The sequence below is a fragment of the Panthera pardus genome, unplaced genomic scaffold, assembly GCF_024362965.1.
Source record: "Panthera pardus isolate Hobbes unplaced genomic scaffold, ASM2436296v1 HiC_scaffold_15, whole genome shotgun sequence".
NCBI lineage: Eukaryota > Metazoa > Chordata > Mammalia > Carnivora > Felidae > Panthera > Panthera pardus.
In genome coordinates, this window is record NW_026526710.1 from 57,233,517 (window position 1) to 57,251,013 (window position 17,497).

The window sequence follows — 17,497 nt, forward strand, 5'->3', positions numbered from 1 at the left end:
TCCAAAGTATATATGGATCACTTATAAGAGGAGAAAGGAGTAGAGTATAATGCTTATAAGCATTATCTCCACTTATATGAGGAGAAAGGAGTAGAGTATAATCTCGTGCAGTGGCATGAGATTGTCTGGAAGTGTGAGACCCCTGCCATCAGTTAAGGGTCTTTGGGTTGGCTTCATAAATTCTCTGTGCCTCAGTTTCTGCATGTTCTAGATGGAAATACTATTCTACTTCACTGCTATCTCAGAGTCAGGCGAAATCTTGATGTGAAGTGTTTTACACAAAGTGGTCATCAATAACATTGACTTATTTTTTAGGAACCATTCTCATACGTTTCTACTAATTTTTCTAGTACTTCTTGTTATTGGGAATCAACTGGAACTATAAATATGAAACAAAGAAAAGTTTCTCTGTTACTGGAAATTACAGACCAACTAAAGTAGTTCTTTGCATAGGTATAAGGAATTGCTATAGGAAGGGAGACATTTTTGGAAGATCTACTTCAGTTGATTTTGCTGGTGACTAACATAGTTTCTGTTCTTCTATAGGTAGTGAAACAGTGGGGGAGAATATTATTGTCATCTCACCTTGGTATATCCATTTAATAATGAACAACAGGGATAAAATGAAGGAGATTATTTATTAATATGTCACATTTTAAATCTTACACAGTAGTTCTAGCTTCGAAATGTGAAAAAATAAAGCACCCTTTTGAGTTAAAAGAACAGTTTTTTCATTTTTAATTTGCAGGGCCTAAGAATCATGTTTACTATTTAGTTTTTCTTTTTTTAAAAAATATAATTTATTGTTAAATTGGCTTCCATACAACACCCAGTGCTTATCCCAACAAGTGCCCTCCTCAATGCCCATCACCTACTTTCTCCTCTTCCCCACCCCCCATCAACCCTCAGTTTGCTCTCTGTATTTAAGAGTCCCTTGTGGTTTGCCTTCCTCCCTCTCTGTTTGTAACTTTGTTCCCCCCTTCTCTTCCCCCATGGTCTTCTGTTAAGTTTCTCAAGATACACTGACTTATTTTACTTAGCATAATACCCTCCAGTTCCATCCATGTTGCTGCAAATGGCAGGATTTAATTCTTTCTCATTGCCAAGTAGTATTCCATTGTGTATATAAACCACATCTTTATCTATTCATCAGTTGATAGACATTTACGCTTTTTCCATAATTCGGCTATTGTTGAAAGCACTGCTATAAACATTGGGGTACCTGTGTCCCTATGCATCAGCACTCCTGTATCCCTTGGGTAAATTCCTAGTATTGCTATTGCTGGGTCATATGGTAGTTCTATTTTTAATTTTTTGAGGAACCTCCACACTGAGGTTGCATTCAGAGCAGCTGCACCAGTTTGCATTCCCACCAACAGTGCAAGAGGGTTCTCATTTCTCCACATCCTCGCCAGCATCTACAGTCTCCTGATTTGTTCATTTTAGCCACTCTGACTGGTGTGAGGTGGTATCTCAAGTGTGGCTTTCATTTGTATTTCCCTGATTATGAGTGACATTGAGCATCGTATCATGTGTCTGTTGGCCATCTGGATGTCTTCTTTGGAAAAGTGTCTATTCATGTCTTCTGCCCATTTTTTAACTGGGTTATTTGCTTTTTGGGTGTTGAGCTTGATAAGTTCTTTATAGATTTTGGACACTAGCCTTTTATCAGATATGTAATTTGCAAATATCTTTTCCCATTCTGTCAGTTACCTTTTAGTTATGTTGATTGTTTCCTTTGCAGTGCAGAAGCTTTTTATCTTCATGAGGTCCCAATAGTTCATTTTTGCTTTTAATTCCTTTGCCTTTGGAGATGTAACAAGTAAGAAATCCCTGCAGCTGAGGTCAAAGAGGTTGTAGCCTGCTTTCTCCTAGGGTTTTGATGGTTTCCTGTCTCACATTCAGGTCTTTCATCCATTTTGAGTTTGTTTTTGTGTATGGTGTAAGAAAGTGGTCTAGTTTCATTCTCCTGCATGTTGCTGTCCAGTTCTCCCAGCACCATTTGTTAAAGAGACTGTCTTTGGGGCGCCTGGGTGGCTCAGTTGGTTGAGCGCCCGACTTCGGCTCAGGTCATGATCTCACAGTTCGTGAGTTCAAGCCCCGCATCGGGCTCTGTGCTGACAACTCAAGCCTGGAGCCTGCCTCAGATTCTGCGTCTCCCTCTCTCTCTGCCCCTTCCCCACTCATGCTCTGTCTCTCTCTGTCTCTCAAAAATGAATAAACATTAAAAAAAATTAAAATAAAATAAAGAGACTGTCTTTTTCCATTGGATACTCTTTTCTGCTTTGTCAAAGATTAGTTGTCTGTATATTTGTGGTTTCTCTATTCTATTCCATTGGTCTATGTGTCTGTTTTTGTGCCAATACCATACTATCTTGATGATTACAGTTTTGTAGTAGAGGCTAAAGTCTGGGATTGTGATGCCTCCCATGTTGGTTTTCTTCAATATTAGTTTGGCAATTCGGGGTCTTTTGTGGTTCCATACAAATTTTAGGGTTGTTCTGACTTTGAGAAGAATGCCAGTGCAATTTTGATTGGGATTGCATTGAATGTGTAGATTGCTTTGGGTAGTGTTGACATTTTAACAATATTTATCCTTCCAACCCATGAGCATGGAATGTTGTTGTACTTCTTTGTATCTTCTTCAATTTCCTTTATAAGCTTTCTATACTTTTCAGCATACAAATCTTTTACATCTTTGGTTAGGTTTATTCCTAGGTAACAACCAACAAGGATAGGGTGATTTACAGCATATAGCAAAAACAGAAAACTTTGACATTCAAAAGAATAATAACTTCAGAACTTCTTGTAAGTTATAAAACACTTCTTTGTCACAGAAATCAGTCGTAATATATTGTAATAATGTCTGTATCCATTTGGTTCTGTCTCTTCAAAGTATGTTTTTTCCCCCCCACGCTCAAGACTAACGTACTATGATCTTATAGGTTCAGGATAAATTCCGACTAGACCTGTCTGATGAAGAGGCCGTGCATTACATGCAGAGTCTGATTGATGAAAGTGTCCATGCTCTTTTTGCTGCAGTGGTAGAACAGATTCACAAGTTTGCCCAGGTAAGTTCTCAGTGCAGTGGACTTTATTTCTGCCTCCCCGTGTCCTACCCTAGAGTCCTCAGAGAGCCATACTTTTCTCCTGCTAATGATGCCTTTTCCTTATTTTCTTTGTCAAGCCATTTTTGCCATCTCACCAGCCAGCCACTGTGAACATGCCGCATACATTATCAATTCTAAAACAGCCCACTGAAATTTTCTTAGTCGTCAGCTAAATTGTGGAGTATCAGCATTGGTGTATTTGTCCTTTGGCATCAGTGGTGATTGTAAACCTTCCTTGAGAATGATCATGGGTCTAAAGGTGGCCTTGGCAAGTGAGACTTGAGCACATGTTGGGTTTTCACAAATGGTGAAGTGCTGGGAAAGGAGTTTTGAAGCTGAGTAAAGCAGTGCACATCATGTACTGAAAAGGTCTGTCTGTAGCCTTACTGTTAGCAGAAGCTTGCATACAAATGTCTGAGGGAGGGAGACCTTTTCACACTAGCCTGTGATGCTAAACCTCAGGTTTAAAGCCTGGTTTCATTATGAATTTCATAATGAGGATGATTATGAAAATGTGAGCAAACAGAAAAATGAGACCTCTTTCCCCCTGCCCCCTACCCTCACACTCTTCTCCTTGTGCACCCCTTCCTTACTTTGCATATTCCGTTGGTAATTTTACTAATCACCCAAGCTCAAAGCCTGTCCGCTTGACTTCTCCCTCACCTGGTACCATTGTACCACCAAGCCTTGCCAGTTTAACTATTTCTTTAATTACCATTTTCTATCATTTTTGGACTCCTAACATTTAATCCATTTTTTGCTCTTTACGATACCTTGGGTAACTAAAATGCTTTATAACTCTTCTCTCTGTTTTAACCTTTTTTTTTTTTCTGTAAGCATTTTTTATTCTAAATATCAGATATATTTTCACAATATAATGTTTTACTTTGTCCTCTCGCCCCCCTTGTTAATGTCAATGTGCAGTGTTTCCCCATTGCCTAACAGTGAAGACTGGTCTCTGGAAGCTCAAGGCCTTCCAGGATTGTATTCCAAGCTACTTTCCAAGCTGTTTCCCTAATACTGTCTCTGAATATTTTGATCTCTTCTGTCTCTGATTACTTTGCAGCTGCCATTTCGTCAGCACCAGAACATCCATCTTCTTATAATGAATCTTTGGTAAACTTATGCTTACCAAATCCAGTCCACCAAGATGTATTCTTAATGCCACTTTGATTGATCTTCCTCTGGATATTTATAATACTTTTAACTTTATTGAGTTGCACTTACATTTGCTTTCTATTATAGATATTTGTTAACGTTTATTTATTTTTGAGACAGAAAGAGACAGAGCATGAATGGGGGAGGGTCAGAGAGAAGGAGACACAGAATCCGAAACAGGCTCCAGGCTCTGAGCTGTTAGCACAGAGCCGGACGCGGGACTCGAACTCACAGACCGCGAGATCATGACCTGAGCCGAAGTTGGCCGCTTAACCGACTGAGCCACCCAGGCACCCCTCTATTATAGATATTTGGATTCTTGTCTTATAACTCCTAAAATGCAAACTTCTTGAAGTCAGGGCTATATCTATTACTCACCTATTAGTACAATGGCTTATCCACTTAAAAAATATCCAATGAACTTAAAGGGGTTTCTTCCTGTAGATGTTAGCTTATACTCTTTTCCTGGCTTAACAAAAAGTTTCTTCTCCCAGAACACCAATTCAGGTCATATTTTATTATAAGGACCAAATCAGGTTCTGCATCCCAGGTTAATCCTATCCAGTCAATTCTCAAGAGAATAAACTGTGATTCAGATGGTATGTAAGTGATTTGTCTAGCTAATGGTGAATCTGAGTCCACACATAATACAGCAGAGTGTTTTAGAGCAATAGAAGCAATAGAATAGGATAGAAGTCCAGAACGGTTTAATGACTTAGCCATCTTCATGTGGCTAACAAGGAAGGGACAGAACCAAAACTTGAACCCAGATCTTTTGACTTCCATATCTAGTATTTTGAAGCCAGTTCTCTTGTCAACATTTTGCTCACCACTATTTATGTTATGTGTTAATGAAATTTTCTGTGGCATAGCCCACACAATCCTGTTATTTTCTCTCCCTTTTTCTTTCCCTTTATTTTTTAAGTTATTTATAAAAATTTTTTAATGTTTATTCATTTTTGAGAGACAGAGACAGAGTGTGAGTGGGGGAGGGGTAGTGACAGAGAGGGGGTGACACAGAATCCAAAGCAGTCTCCAGGCTCTGAGCTGTCAGCACAGAGCCTGATGCCGGCCTCGAACTCACAGACCATTAGATCATGACCTGAGCTGAAGTTGGATGCTTACGTGACTGAGCCACCCAGGCGCCCCTCTTTTTATTTTTTTTTTAAGACAGAGAGAAAGACACAGAGCACAATGGGGGAGGGGCAGAGAGAGGAAGATACAGAATCCAAAGCAGTCTCCAGGCTCTGAGCTGTCAGCACAGAGCTGGATGCCAGGCTTGAACTCATGAACTGTGAGATCATGACCTGAGCCAGAGTCAGACACTTAACTGACTGAGCCACTCAGTCGCCCATCTCTCTCTGCCTTTTTCTATGTACACCTTTTGTTTTTCTTTTTTAATACTCAAATAGTTGTAACATGTTTGAGGTTAGAAACTTTTAACTTCTGTGTCTTTGCATTTCCTTTAGAGTTGGTTATTTATATTTTATTTTGCTCTGTCCTTATTGACAACTGTACAAATTTCTCTCCTTCATGGGTTTTCTTTCTTGTATGCTTGAAGTTTCTCATTTTTCTCCCTTATTTTCCTGGACATTTATTTACCATATATAATGGAGCTAAAATTCCACACTTGAAATTAATGCAGCTGCCTAACACCTCATTTCAGATTATCTGTAGCTATACAACGAACCTGAACTTCCTAGCTTAAAAAACTTAAAAAACTTCTTATGATTCTCTAGTCAAGATTTCAGCAAGAGCCCAACCACATGGTTCTTTTGTTTCCTGTTACGTCAGGTGGGTTCACTATTCAGCTGCTTTCAGCCCATGATTGGGTTTGTCTGAAGGGCCCAGAAGGTTTCACACATCTCTTTGGTGCTCTTCCAGACGGCCTCTCCACTTCTCTCATCACTCAGGGCTCTAGCCGGGGCTGCTGTTCTACTGCATGGTGACTGGCTGCTCCACAGGAACGCGAGAGCAGAAGCAGCAGGCCTCTTAGAGCAAGTCTCAAGGCCAGCCCCTGTTCTCAGGAACAAGAGATAGAGTGTTCTCTTGGGGAGGAGAGGGATTAAGTGTTACATCTTTGAAGGCTTAACTACCACTCATCTGATGCAATCCAGGTTAAAGTTTGAGCCTTCAAGTTCTGTAAATGAACCTGTGGCATACTTCACTATAGTTTTGAAATTGTGTTGTCAATTACATAAGATGCCTGTTTTTGCATTGCTCACTCCATCTAAGAATAGAAAGACTCTTTTTCTTAATATTCTGTGTTAAAAATAGAGGAGACAGAAAGCTAGATAAAAAAAAAGGGACCACATTATCATCTGGGGGAGGTAGTAATAGAGGCACCTTCATTCACCGATGTCTCTGGGCCTCAAAACATCGGTAAAGTGATTGGTATTGAAGTAAAAACTAATACAAATTTAATCTATAATCAAAGATGTACAAAGGTCACTTGCTTTCCAGCTTATACTGACTACTACAAAAACTAAAAGTAAATGAAACCCCCAGCACTGATGGTTAAATTATGAAGGTTGTTCAGAACTAAGAGTTAATGCACATCCTTTAATGTTCACAGAGAAAATATGAATATGGGTGATAAATTGGTAATAGAGGTGGATGTATTCTTAGATATGGGAAGGATCATTTTATACATATGAACTAATGGATGATTATATTTCTTGGAAAGAAATATTAAGTCTTTTAGGTTTCTATTTTCTTAGAAATCCTGGATAAATAGTTATTTGATCTTACTTGGTCTTCGTTGTTACAAACTTTCTTGGGCTAGGATAGATTCTTGATAACAAAATAGTGTTATTATCTAAAATTAAGGCTGTAGCAGCATGAATATTAATAAGAGCAAATATCTGGATTATTCCAGTGACTTAATACTACCAGCATCATCCCAGACAGGTAAAAGTGGAGGTTTAATGCGGCATGAATATTTATGTAGGCAAAAATTTTTAGATCATCTCTCTCAGCTGTCTATAATGACAGATAACAGTGTCTGAGACAACAATAGCCATACTTTATTTATTTGAACTTTGTATTTCATATAGTGCTTTGCTATTTTTTAATATTATATAATCCTTAACAACCACAAAAGTGAGTTTTAACATTCTCTTCTTTTATAAATGAGAAGGCTGAGCCACATAAAACGTTTCCTAACTTATTAAATTCAGGTCTTTACCAGAATATCCCCTTTTCTACATCCTAAGAGATGAAGTTGAAAATGATCATGCTATCTGAGGTTTCCTTAAATATATTTGTCACCTGTATCTGTACTCTTGTGCAAGTGAAACAATATCAGAATGAGAATAAACTAAGGATGTTTGATTTCATTGGAATTTGTTTAGGCATTGAGGGTTACAAGAGACACTGAGTAAAGTTTTAACTTCACATAGTCTTTTGAAATTATCAAATGACAGAAGCATAGCTATTTCTAAACTGAAGTTTATTTTCTTCTTGAAACTCACACTTCTAAATGCAGTATATTTTCTAAATAGTGACTATGTATCTTTTTTAGGTAGTGATACTAATAAATTATTTGCACATGCAAATCCGGGTGACCAACATCTGTTTCTTCTGGTCACTCAAAGCATTTATTATAAAGATGTACACTGCTAAATGAGTTTGGCTAATTTCAGTGCATTCCTATTAATCACTGTGGATTGTAGGACAGTTTTCTAAAAATGGAGATAAATTAATTGATACATGTTAACAAAAACTATAGTTTTTCAGCATAAAAGAAATTATAGTCTATAAGAAGACCACAAAATTGCCACATAGAACTATTATGTTGCAATGCTGAAAAGCCTTATTTTCTTCCATCATACCATTCGCTAGGAAGGGTAGAGATTAAACACTGCAATATATGTTGCCTAGCAACACCCACCTATTAGTGATACAAATTTTCCACTGAAAAACACTTTTATTTAGGTCATTGTCTTTGAAATTGCTTCATCAGAACTCTTGTCTCCACTGAAATGGTCTTTACAAGGCTTTCTAGTCTTAGCTGCACAGAAAGGTAGAGGTCACTTAGTTTGGGGCACTTCCTGCACTAAAACTAGGCCTTTGGATGGTGATCTCTCACAGTACAACCCATTTCTTCCCTGTTTTTACTTTCTCCTGTCTCTCTCTTTACCTATTGATGATAGAAGGCTAGAAAGTGGGGTGTGGTTTCCAATGAGATGCCTTTTTTGCCGACTGAGAGTAAAACAGTAACAGATTGGGTTCAGAAAGTTTACCTAAATTCCAGCCCAAGATACCGAGAACACATTACTGCTATACATTTGGCAAGAATCCTTACTTAGCCCCTGTGGTGTTCAAGGGGGAAAAGCACAGGTCCAAGCAGAGGGGCACCTGAACTTAACACTTGAGGTAAAGTTATATGCCTTTAACTGAAGAGAATTCAACTATACATACTTGTGGGGATTAAAAGAAAAATGAAAGGAGAAAAACAATGTGGTTATTCTACCCAATGTTTTTCCTGAAGAGCATACGTCCTCTAATAAATGTGAGAGGAGCTCCTTTGGTAATGTTTCAGACCCAGTGTCTCCCATGACTGTGCTGCATGTAATTCCAGTATTGAAGATTCTCGTGTTTTGCACAACACGGCTTCTGAGTGCATGCAATCTATCTGCCCCATCTGCTGCTCAGAGAAACAAGTTGTTTTGCGTCAGTATTAAGGGAAAAGCTTCCTGTTTTGGACTTTTGGGGGAGATAACTGTGCAATGTGTTTCCTTGTGAAGGGCTTTTCTCGAGTAATTGTGTTTATTTGTGTTGCTATTTTACCTTTGTGTACTGACCTTACCACTGACCACAGTGTAGATGTTTGCACTGTGCCTGCTCTACCCTCTACTCTCCCGAGAGAGCGCATAGATGCAGAAGATGCCCGCAGAGAGGAGAAGAGAGCATCATTTCTGAGTTTATGTTATATGGACCGTATTTTACCATTTGGAATAAAGGACAACAGTATAAAATATTTTATTGAACAAAACAAAGAGTATTAAATTCTTTAGCCAAAGAGAAATTTTTCTCAAGAAACAAACTTTTTTTTAACTAAATAATTTTCTAAAGAGTCAGATGATTCCCAGACCAGTGGCTTAAATAAGTATCATAATGCCAGTATATCATACAAAACAATTTTATATCATTTTGTGTCCCCCATCTGATCTATTCCTAATTTGTTTGAATTATCCTGGGAGGAATAAAAATTAACAACAAAGAAACAGCAATAATAGTAGTAATTATAGCCTATTGAACACTTGGATGTACCAGGAATTATGTAAAGAGATTTCTCAGCATTGCCTTGTTTAATCCTCACACCTGTGAAGTGTGTATATCACCAGGCCTGTTTCATCGATGAGAAAACCAAGGCTGAGGTTAAATAACATACACAAGGTCTCATGGTTAATAGGGGACAAAAGTCCAGAATCAAACCCAGACCCGTGGTTGTAGAAATAGTAGTTTCTAAATCATGTTTTTCTTGATACACGTTAAAGCTTTAATTTAATGGAGGTGAATGGATTTTGTTGTAAGAGTAGCGAGTTTTAAAAAATAACACTTGTAAATAAAAAAAGAAATGATCTTTAACTTTTCTTTGATCTTTCATCTGCCCAGTGAAAGAAAAAGTCAGCTGTGCAGACAGCCAATGGAGTATGATATAAAAAGGAGCCATTGGGAGTAGTTACTCCCAGGTAAATATGGTAAATGTGGGACAACGTTTATTTTGCACTTTGGTCATAAACCAGTCTTGCTTGAATTTTATTGACCCACATGTGCTCTCATGTTGCACTGCTGTCAGCACCACGGCACGAACAGCCATCAAAACCTGTGACGTTTAAAAACCTACTAGAGGAGCTTGCTGCATTCCAAATGTTTTAAAGTCTTAAGATTAGTTAATTACTATAATAGCAACAGTCAGCAGAATGCCCCAGAATTTTCAGCTAAAATGCCCTGCAGTTTCCTTTTTATCTGTAGAAATTTAATTTCCTTTAATTTAATTTAAATTCTTAATTTCTTCTCCGGGGAAAGTTTTTAAACACTTGAGTATCATCCACGGTGAGATTTGTCTGTTTGCTTCATTAACTGCTTTTAGGAAGGTTAGTCGTCATACTCTTGTTTTTCTGCCCTTCTGGTTACATTTAACTGTTTTTTATAAATTCATCAAATGTACAGGGTGTTGAATATTTTGGGACTGGCTCTGCTACGTAGTATTACTAACTTTTTTCTCACAGACACACTTGGAAGTACTTAGGAGATATATTATAGACCGTTTGTTCAGTAGCAGTGTTTTTCTCACACATACAAACACATATATACACTTGTGTGGTTTTTTTATCGTTTTCAGGGTATTTAGACTTCCTAACGGGTCTGTGAGGACCCTTCACAATTTGGCTCTAACCTGTATTTTCAGCTTTAATCATTTTCTACCAGCCTTAAAAAGAGTCCTTTTTGTATTATACTCTAATGATTTACCCCCATGACAATTTCCCATACGTAGTATTTCCCCCCAAACCCTCACAAGCACTACCTCTTTGCTCTTTGCCAGGAATGAGTTCCCCAACCATTGCCCAACTTTTGAATATGCTTGTGTGTGTATATGAGTGGTGACTCTCTCTATGAGCATTTTGTCTTCAGGTTTGTTTTTTTTTTTTTTTTTTTTTTTTTGTCTTAAGTAACTTGGGGACTCTCACACAACCTGAGGCATTCCTGGCACATGGTAGGCACCAAATAAATGTATGTGATTTTATATAAGTGCCCAGGAACATTTGAGAAGTTGATTTTCTCTGACACAGTCTTCTTGAAAATGTTCAAACAGCGTTTTGTTTTCTTTTTTTCCCTAACTAGGCTCCATGCCCAGCATGGAGCCCAGCATGGGGCTTAAACTCAAAACCCTGAGATCAAGACCTGAGCTGAGATTAAGAGTTGGATGCCTAAACTACTGAGCCATCTAGGTGCCCCTATACAGCTTCTTTTTATCTTATTTTTTATTTTTTTAAATTTTTTTTACATTTATTCATTTTTGAGAGACAGCACACAAGCGAGGGAGGGGCAGAGAGAGAGGGAGACACAGAATCCGAAGCAGGCTCCAGGCTCTGAGCTGTCAGCACAGAGCCTGACACGGGGCTTGAACTCAGAAACCACGAGATCATGACCTGAGCTGAAGTCAGGCACTCAACCGACTGAGCCACCCAGGTGCCTCCTATACAGCTTCTTAAATCAGAAATTACATTCCTCTTACTAGCATGAAAGCTGAATCTTACCATATTCTTGCTAGGATTGCCACCCTAAATCATATCAGACCAAAATCAGTCAGCATCTCTGACATTTTTACACATATATGTGAACGCACATCCACATCCACAAATACTTGTCAGTGAGTTTTTTTCCCCCTCATGTTTTTTCTCAGAGTAATAATGAGGTGAAGTTCACGGAAACAAGATTTTGTTTCACATGTACAGCATTCTTATTTCCTCCAAGATAATGGCCAACATCTGTTTTATTGAATAAGATGGCACATGAGTTATGGATGACTCAGTGTATGTTCGCCCAACAGGGAGAGTTGTTTGTGCTGAGAAAGTGGTGGTTGGTGGCATCTGTACATGTTAATGACAACCGTTAACTGTTACAGATTATTTTTGCTTAATAGTTCTCAAAAGTAAGCATTCTCTCAGTCTCAATGAATGCTAATGTAGAGAGAAAATGAGAAGAGGGTCAGTGTCACAGATCTCTTTATCAGCCATATCTGAGGTAACTGTGAAGAAAAGTAGCAAAAATAGGTGATAAAAGCATTGTTTTCTTTTATTTTTACTTGATATCTTAAAATCAAACACTGTTTGTATGTTGGCCCCCAAACAACTCTTGACCGGGCTTCCTTGTTCTTTCAGGACTACTTTCTTTGATTTGATTCCAGCTCAGTACTGGAATAAAGTGGTTGCACTCAATGAAGTGGAATAAGCAACAGGTTTTCACAGTCTCTAAAAATGTCATGACAAAACTAAGCATTTTTTTTTTAAAACTGTAGACTCTGTTGTCTTTCTTTGTGAACATTGATGTTAATTACTACTTGTTTATCTGTTTTTAATTTTCATAGTACTGGAGGAAATGAAACTGGGTTTGGCACCTCAGAATGTTTGGCTCTGTAAGAGAACTACTTTAGAAGCAACCTCTGTATAAGGAAGACTTCAGAGTAACAAGGAAGAGAACATTTAATCTTCAAGATACCATATATCCTAAATGTTACATGGTGCCTGAATTCAATTTCCTTGGATGTCCCTGTCTAAATATTGTCTTGAAGGGTTTGTTTTGAAATATTGTATATATTTATTTTCAAATGTACACATTGTTAATAAGCTAAGAAGTGAAAAATTTATTCCAGGATCATGTATATACTTTGAGAGTTCTGGAAGAATTTTATGTTGAAATAGTAAAACATTTTAGTCTCTGCGTTTGAAATGTTCTTTTTTTCTTTTTTTTTTTTTTTTTTGATCATCTCTTCACACCAAGACAGCAGTTATGAATTTGGACTGTCTCATTTAAGAAGGCTTTTTTGTTGTGTCTCTCCCTTCTCCCTCCTTCTCTTCTCCCTCTTCCTCCCCTGCTCATGTTTGTTTTTGCCTAATCTACAGTACTTAAAGGTTTACATATTGTGACTCATTCTTTTACAAAAGTTCAACAATTGCATATACTTCAAATAAGACAGTCATTTTCTCTCATTTTTAAATACATATCTTTTTTGAAAACTATAGTTAGTTCACAGTTCTCCTAGCTTGTAAGTACATGAATCAAGACATGCAAATACGTCAATCTGAGTCACTGGCCAAAAGATAACAATGACACAGCTGTTAGTATTGAGCCCAAGATATTTTTACATACACATGTAAGCATAAATTGTCTTTCTGCAATAAATACTTTTTTGATGTAAACTTACTTTTCAAAAGCTTTTTGAAATAGCTCTCCTAGACTTGTTAATGTAATATATATTTCCTGATTATTGCTTGTATTTAATAATAATTATTGATTATTATTTCTCCTAATTGTTTGTCTTTTAAGACTAAAAGTCCTGCTAATCCATCTAGCCTTTTTGCCTCGTGGAACTTTGGGAAAATGGCACATCTGAAAATAGAAGAGTAACACACTAATAATCTCTACAAATTAATGCGTTGCATAGTCACATGTGACTTTGTTTTGGAAGAAAAACAATGTCTCATTCTTCCATTGAGTAAATAATATTTGAATAAATATTAAATATCAGATGACAGAAAGATTAGAAGGTTAAATTGAGGCACTGTTTCAGAGAGTACAGTCAAATACAACATCTGTTTGTCACCACATTGTCATTATCTGTGAACTTACCCTTTTAGAATGAGGTTACCAGCTGGATAGCAAGCACGTAATTGGGAGACATCCTAGAGGCACATGGAGTTTGGTTTGTGTAAAACATACGTGCTGACTTGAAAACCAGAAAAGATGAAAGGGCCTCTGCAAATCATCTTTAGAGACTTGATGCCCACATGAGCTGGAAGCTCCATCCTTCTCTTGCTTTTTCTGTGCTTCACATGTTTTTATCACTTTCTGTTGTTATGAAGTGTTGAACCCATCTGCATTCTCTTTCTTTGAGTCCTATGTCTATTGGCTCTGAAAACTTTTCTCAAAATGGCCCTGTTGAAAGTGGCCAACCTTCTGAACTCTTAAAATTCTTTATTTATGGCCTTTTAATTGGCATTTAGTAAAGGTGGGTATTATTGTTATACTTGCATCTCCCAATTCAGAGGTTTGGCAAATTTTTGTGTAAAAGGCCAAGGTAGTAACTATGTTCAGCTTTGGAAAGCATATAATCTTTGTTACAACAGCTCAACTCTGCTGTTAGAGGAAAAAAGCAGCCATAGACAACATGTAACAAATGGCCTTGGCCAGATTTGACCCTCGAGCCTTCATTTGTTGACTAGTTTGAACTAAGTTTAAGGTAAAAACTCCCATCTTACTCATCTTTATGAACTTTGCTGCACTTTGCATAGGTAGTAGTATGTTGATAGCAGGGCTCAATGAATTATTTTTGGACTAATAAGGAATTCTATAAGGGCCAACACTGGCAAGTGGTATGGAGAGTTGATCATGAATAACCTTGTATTCAGTGCAAACTTGGTAAGAATCATAAGGGAAATAAAGTTTTCTAAGAAGGAAGATGGGTACTGAGTGAGGAAATAGCATCTTTGAGGATAGACAGTGGCCATGGTTTTGCAGAGAGTATTTTAGCTGTGGGTGGTGAGCCTATATCAGAAAGAAAAGTGATTTATCAGTCTTAATTTCTGTTGCTTCAAGCAACCTCTTTGTTCCTACTCTCTTCCCCAAACTCCATTGTTTTTGTTGTTCAGAGCCTTCTTTACAGTGCAGTCTGTATGTTTCTTCATTATCATTACCTTCCACATTCTGTCAATATTTGTTTTGAGTTTGAGAAAGGTGTTTGTGAGCACACAGTGCTTTGATTCAAGAATGTGGGTACCATGGTCACGTACTATAAGCACTCAGAGTGAGATTTCTGCATTGGGGAAAGAAAATGTTGATGGCAGCCACCAAGAGTGGGGCTGCAAAAGTGGGGAAAGAAGTAAAGTGTGGCTCACATTCCTAAATGAAGCACTGATACAACCTGATTTTTGCTATTCTGTATACACTAGGCTTAGATGTTCCCCAGCTCATTTGTATTATAGAGGTTTCAGTTGGGTATATGTTGTAATAATAGCAGTCAACATCATTTATAAGGGCTCACTGTTATATATCAGGACTCTGCTAATTGCTTCATATGCTTTATCTCATTATTCTGTATATAATGGTCCAATGAGGCAGATATGTGTCCCCATTTTCCAGAATTTTAAGACAGTTGAGTCATTGCCCAAAGTTAGGTTGCAAGCGAGAGGAGAGTTGGGATTTGAAGTTGAATAACTCAGATTCTAGTGACCAGAGTCTTGACCATCAAATTCTCCTGGCCTTCGTTTCTCACTGAGTCTGTGGTGACAGTCCTGACCTCTACTATGTGCAGGAGGTATGTGTATGTGGTCCATGAGACTTGGATCCCCCCCAAAACAAAATTCCATTTATTTATTTGTTGATTGATTGATTGTTTGATTTGTTGACTGATTGTAATGAACAGGATTACCAAAGGTGCAGGCAGTAGTTAATAAAACAAAATCAAAAATTCCTGAGAAAGTAAATTGAAGTAAATTTCAAATTTTTAAGAAATGGAGTTGTATCATCATACCACATATTCATACTTGCCTTGGCATAAATCATTTGAAAACATACAGGTAAAATAAATCTTGACTATGCAACTGTTAACCTACAATCCTGATGTACCTTGTATCTTTGCACATAGACCTAACATTGCAATTAAAAAATAGATAAATAAACCAGATTGAGACTTAGGATAAAAAAAAAAAAATAGATTGCAAAACACCGTGGACTATCTATATCAAATACAGAAAATATACTGGTTTGCCAAAATGAATAATTTGATATGAACTTCACCATAAAGAATGCATACAACCTGGATGGGATCCTGGAAAAGAAAAGGGACATTAGCTAAAAACTATAGGAATCTGAATAATGTAGTAGTTTCAAGAGGAATGGTATGAGTAGCCTCAGAGGGTCGTGAATGTCCCATGATTTGTGTCCACTTAGAGAAGCTGAACTGCTTCAGAAGGCGATCTCCCACCTGAAATTACTCTTCAGCCCTCTTGTCTTTCTAGACTTTGACATATTTTTAAAAGTACAAAGCAGTTAGATACGTTGGGTTTGTCTAATTTTCCTCAAGGTTGATGCATTTTTTTGTAAAAATACTTAAAATGCTGTGTTCTTCTCAAGGCATCCCACCAGAGGGTACAAGATGTCAGTTTGTCCTATTCCTGATGGTGGTAACTTATTACTTGGTTAAGATGGTTTCCAGCTTTCTTCATTCTGAAATTAATTTGTAGTTGATACTTATAAAATATTAAGCAATTCATAAGTTTTATGAGGCGATACTTTAAAACCATGTAAATATCCTGTTCTTTACCACTTTTACCCATCAATTTTAACATGGATTGATGATTCTTGCCTGAATCACTTATTACTATGGTAAAAGCCAAATTGTTTCTTTTTTTAATTTCATTATTCTTCTACGCTTTTTAGTGTTCTACTGTAAGAATTCTCCTATATCCATTAATTATGCATTTATTTGTTTATATTAATATGGCTTCCTATTGTATTAGGAAATGCATTCCTATTATCATTTATTTTGATGGTAAAATTACTCCAGAACTGAGGTATTTTCAAGCTGGTGCCTGTGTCCCTTGACATAGTCCCAATATTCTTTGAGCCCTTTTTTTACTTTTTGGCACAACAAGATATTCCAGGCTCATCTCCTTTCTCTGCCTCAGCTCTGGAGGCAACCATTTCTCCAAGGAGTCCTAGTTCTTAGCTGGTCTGAATTTAGCAGATAACTCCCCAAATAAAATACCTGATTTTTCTAAAAACAGAAGTTAATTTAGCATCCAATATTGCCATTGTGGAACTCTGGAGTCTAGATAGGGACATAGGGATATAAATAAGCTCAAAATAGAGTAATCCATATCCGAATGAACCAGCTCCACCTTAGGGGTCCTTAGCTGTAGATCATTACCATCATAACTGCCTTGAGACCATGAGGACTAGTCTTATTATTATGCCCTTTATCTCTGTTTATGTTGGTCACTGCAAGAGACCCAGACCTCCTTAAATCATTCTTTACACCCAGGTCCCTCATTTCCATCAGCTTTGTACAACCCCTGTCTCCCAAACCTCTGGACTTCCTTGGGCCATTATCCACAGAATGAATCTGTGAGAGTCAAAGTTTACCTTTTGTGCTGTATAACTAGGTATTGCCTATATATATATATATATATATATATATATATATATATATATGAAAAAAGCAAGTAAACCAAGTTAGTTTCAGGAATTCAGTGAAAAGTGAACTAAAAAAAAAAAAAAAACAACACCTCAAGAGTATATCCTAGTGCCTCTATACCTTCAGCCACATTCTCTTTACACAGTACTGAACAATGACTGTTTTGTTCATAATCATGATCGTTTGCAAGATTACCAGTCATCAAAGGAAACAATTATGTTTAGTTAATTATACCAAATTCCGAACACTTAGTACAATGTCTATCTAGCTCAGTTTTTCAAAAAGTAAAATAATGGTTAATTCTCAA

General features: G+C 37.3%; 1 protein-coding gene across 1 annotated transcript in view; it reads left to right on the plus strand.

Annotated features, from left to right (window-relative positions):
- The window catches only part of PIK3C3 (phosphatidylinositol 3-kinase catalytic subunit type 3), a 139,617-nt gene extending 126,892 nt beyond the window's left edge, over positions 1–12,725 (plus strand). The window contains exons 24-25 of the mRNA XM_019465316.2: positions 2,946–3,071; positions 12,364–12,725. Of these exons, the coding sequence (XP_019320861.2) occupies positions 2,946–3,071; positions 12,364–12,378 (141 nt within the window). The 3' untranslated portion in view covers positions 12,379–12,725. The remainder of the gene's footprint in view (positions 1–2,945; positions 3,072–12,363) is intronic.
- The last annotated feature ends 4,772 nt before the right edge of the window (positions 12,726–17,497 follow it).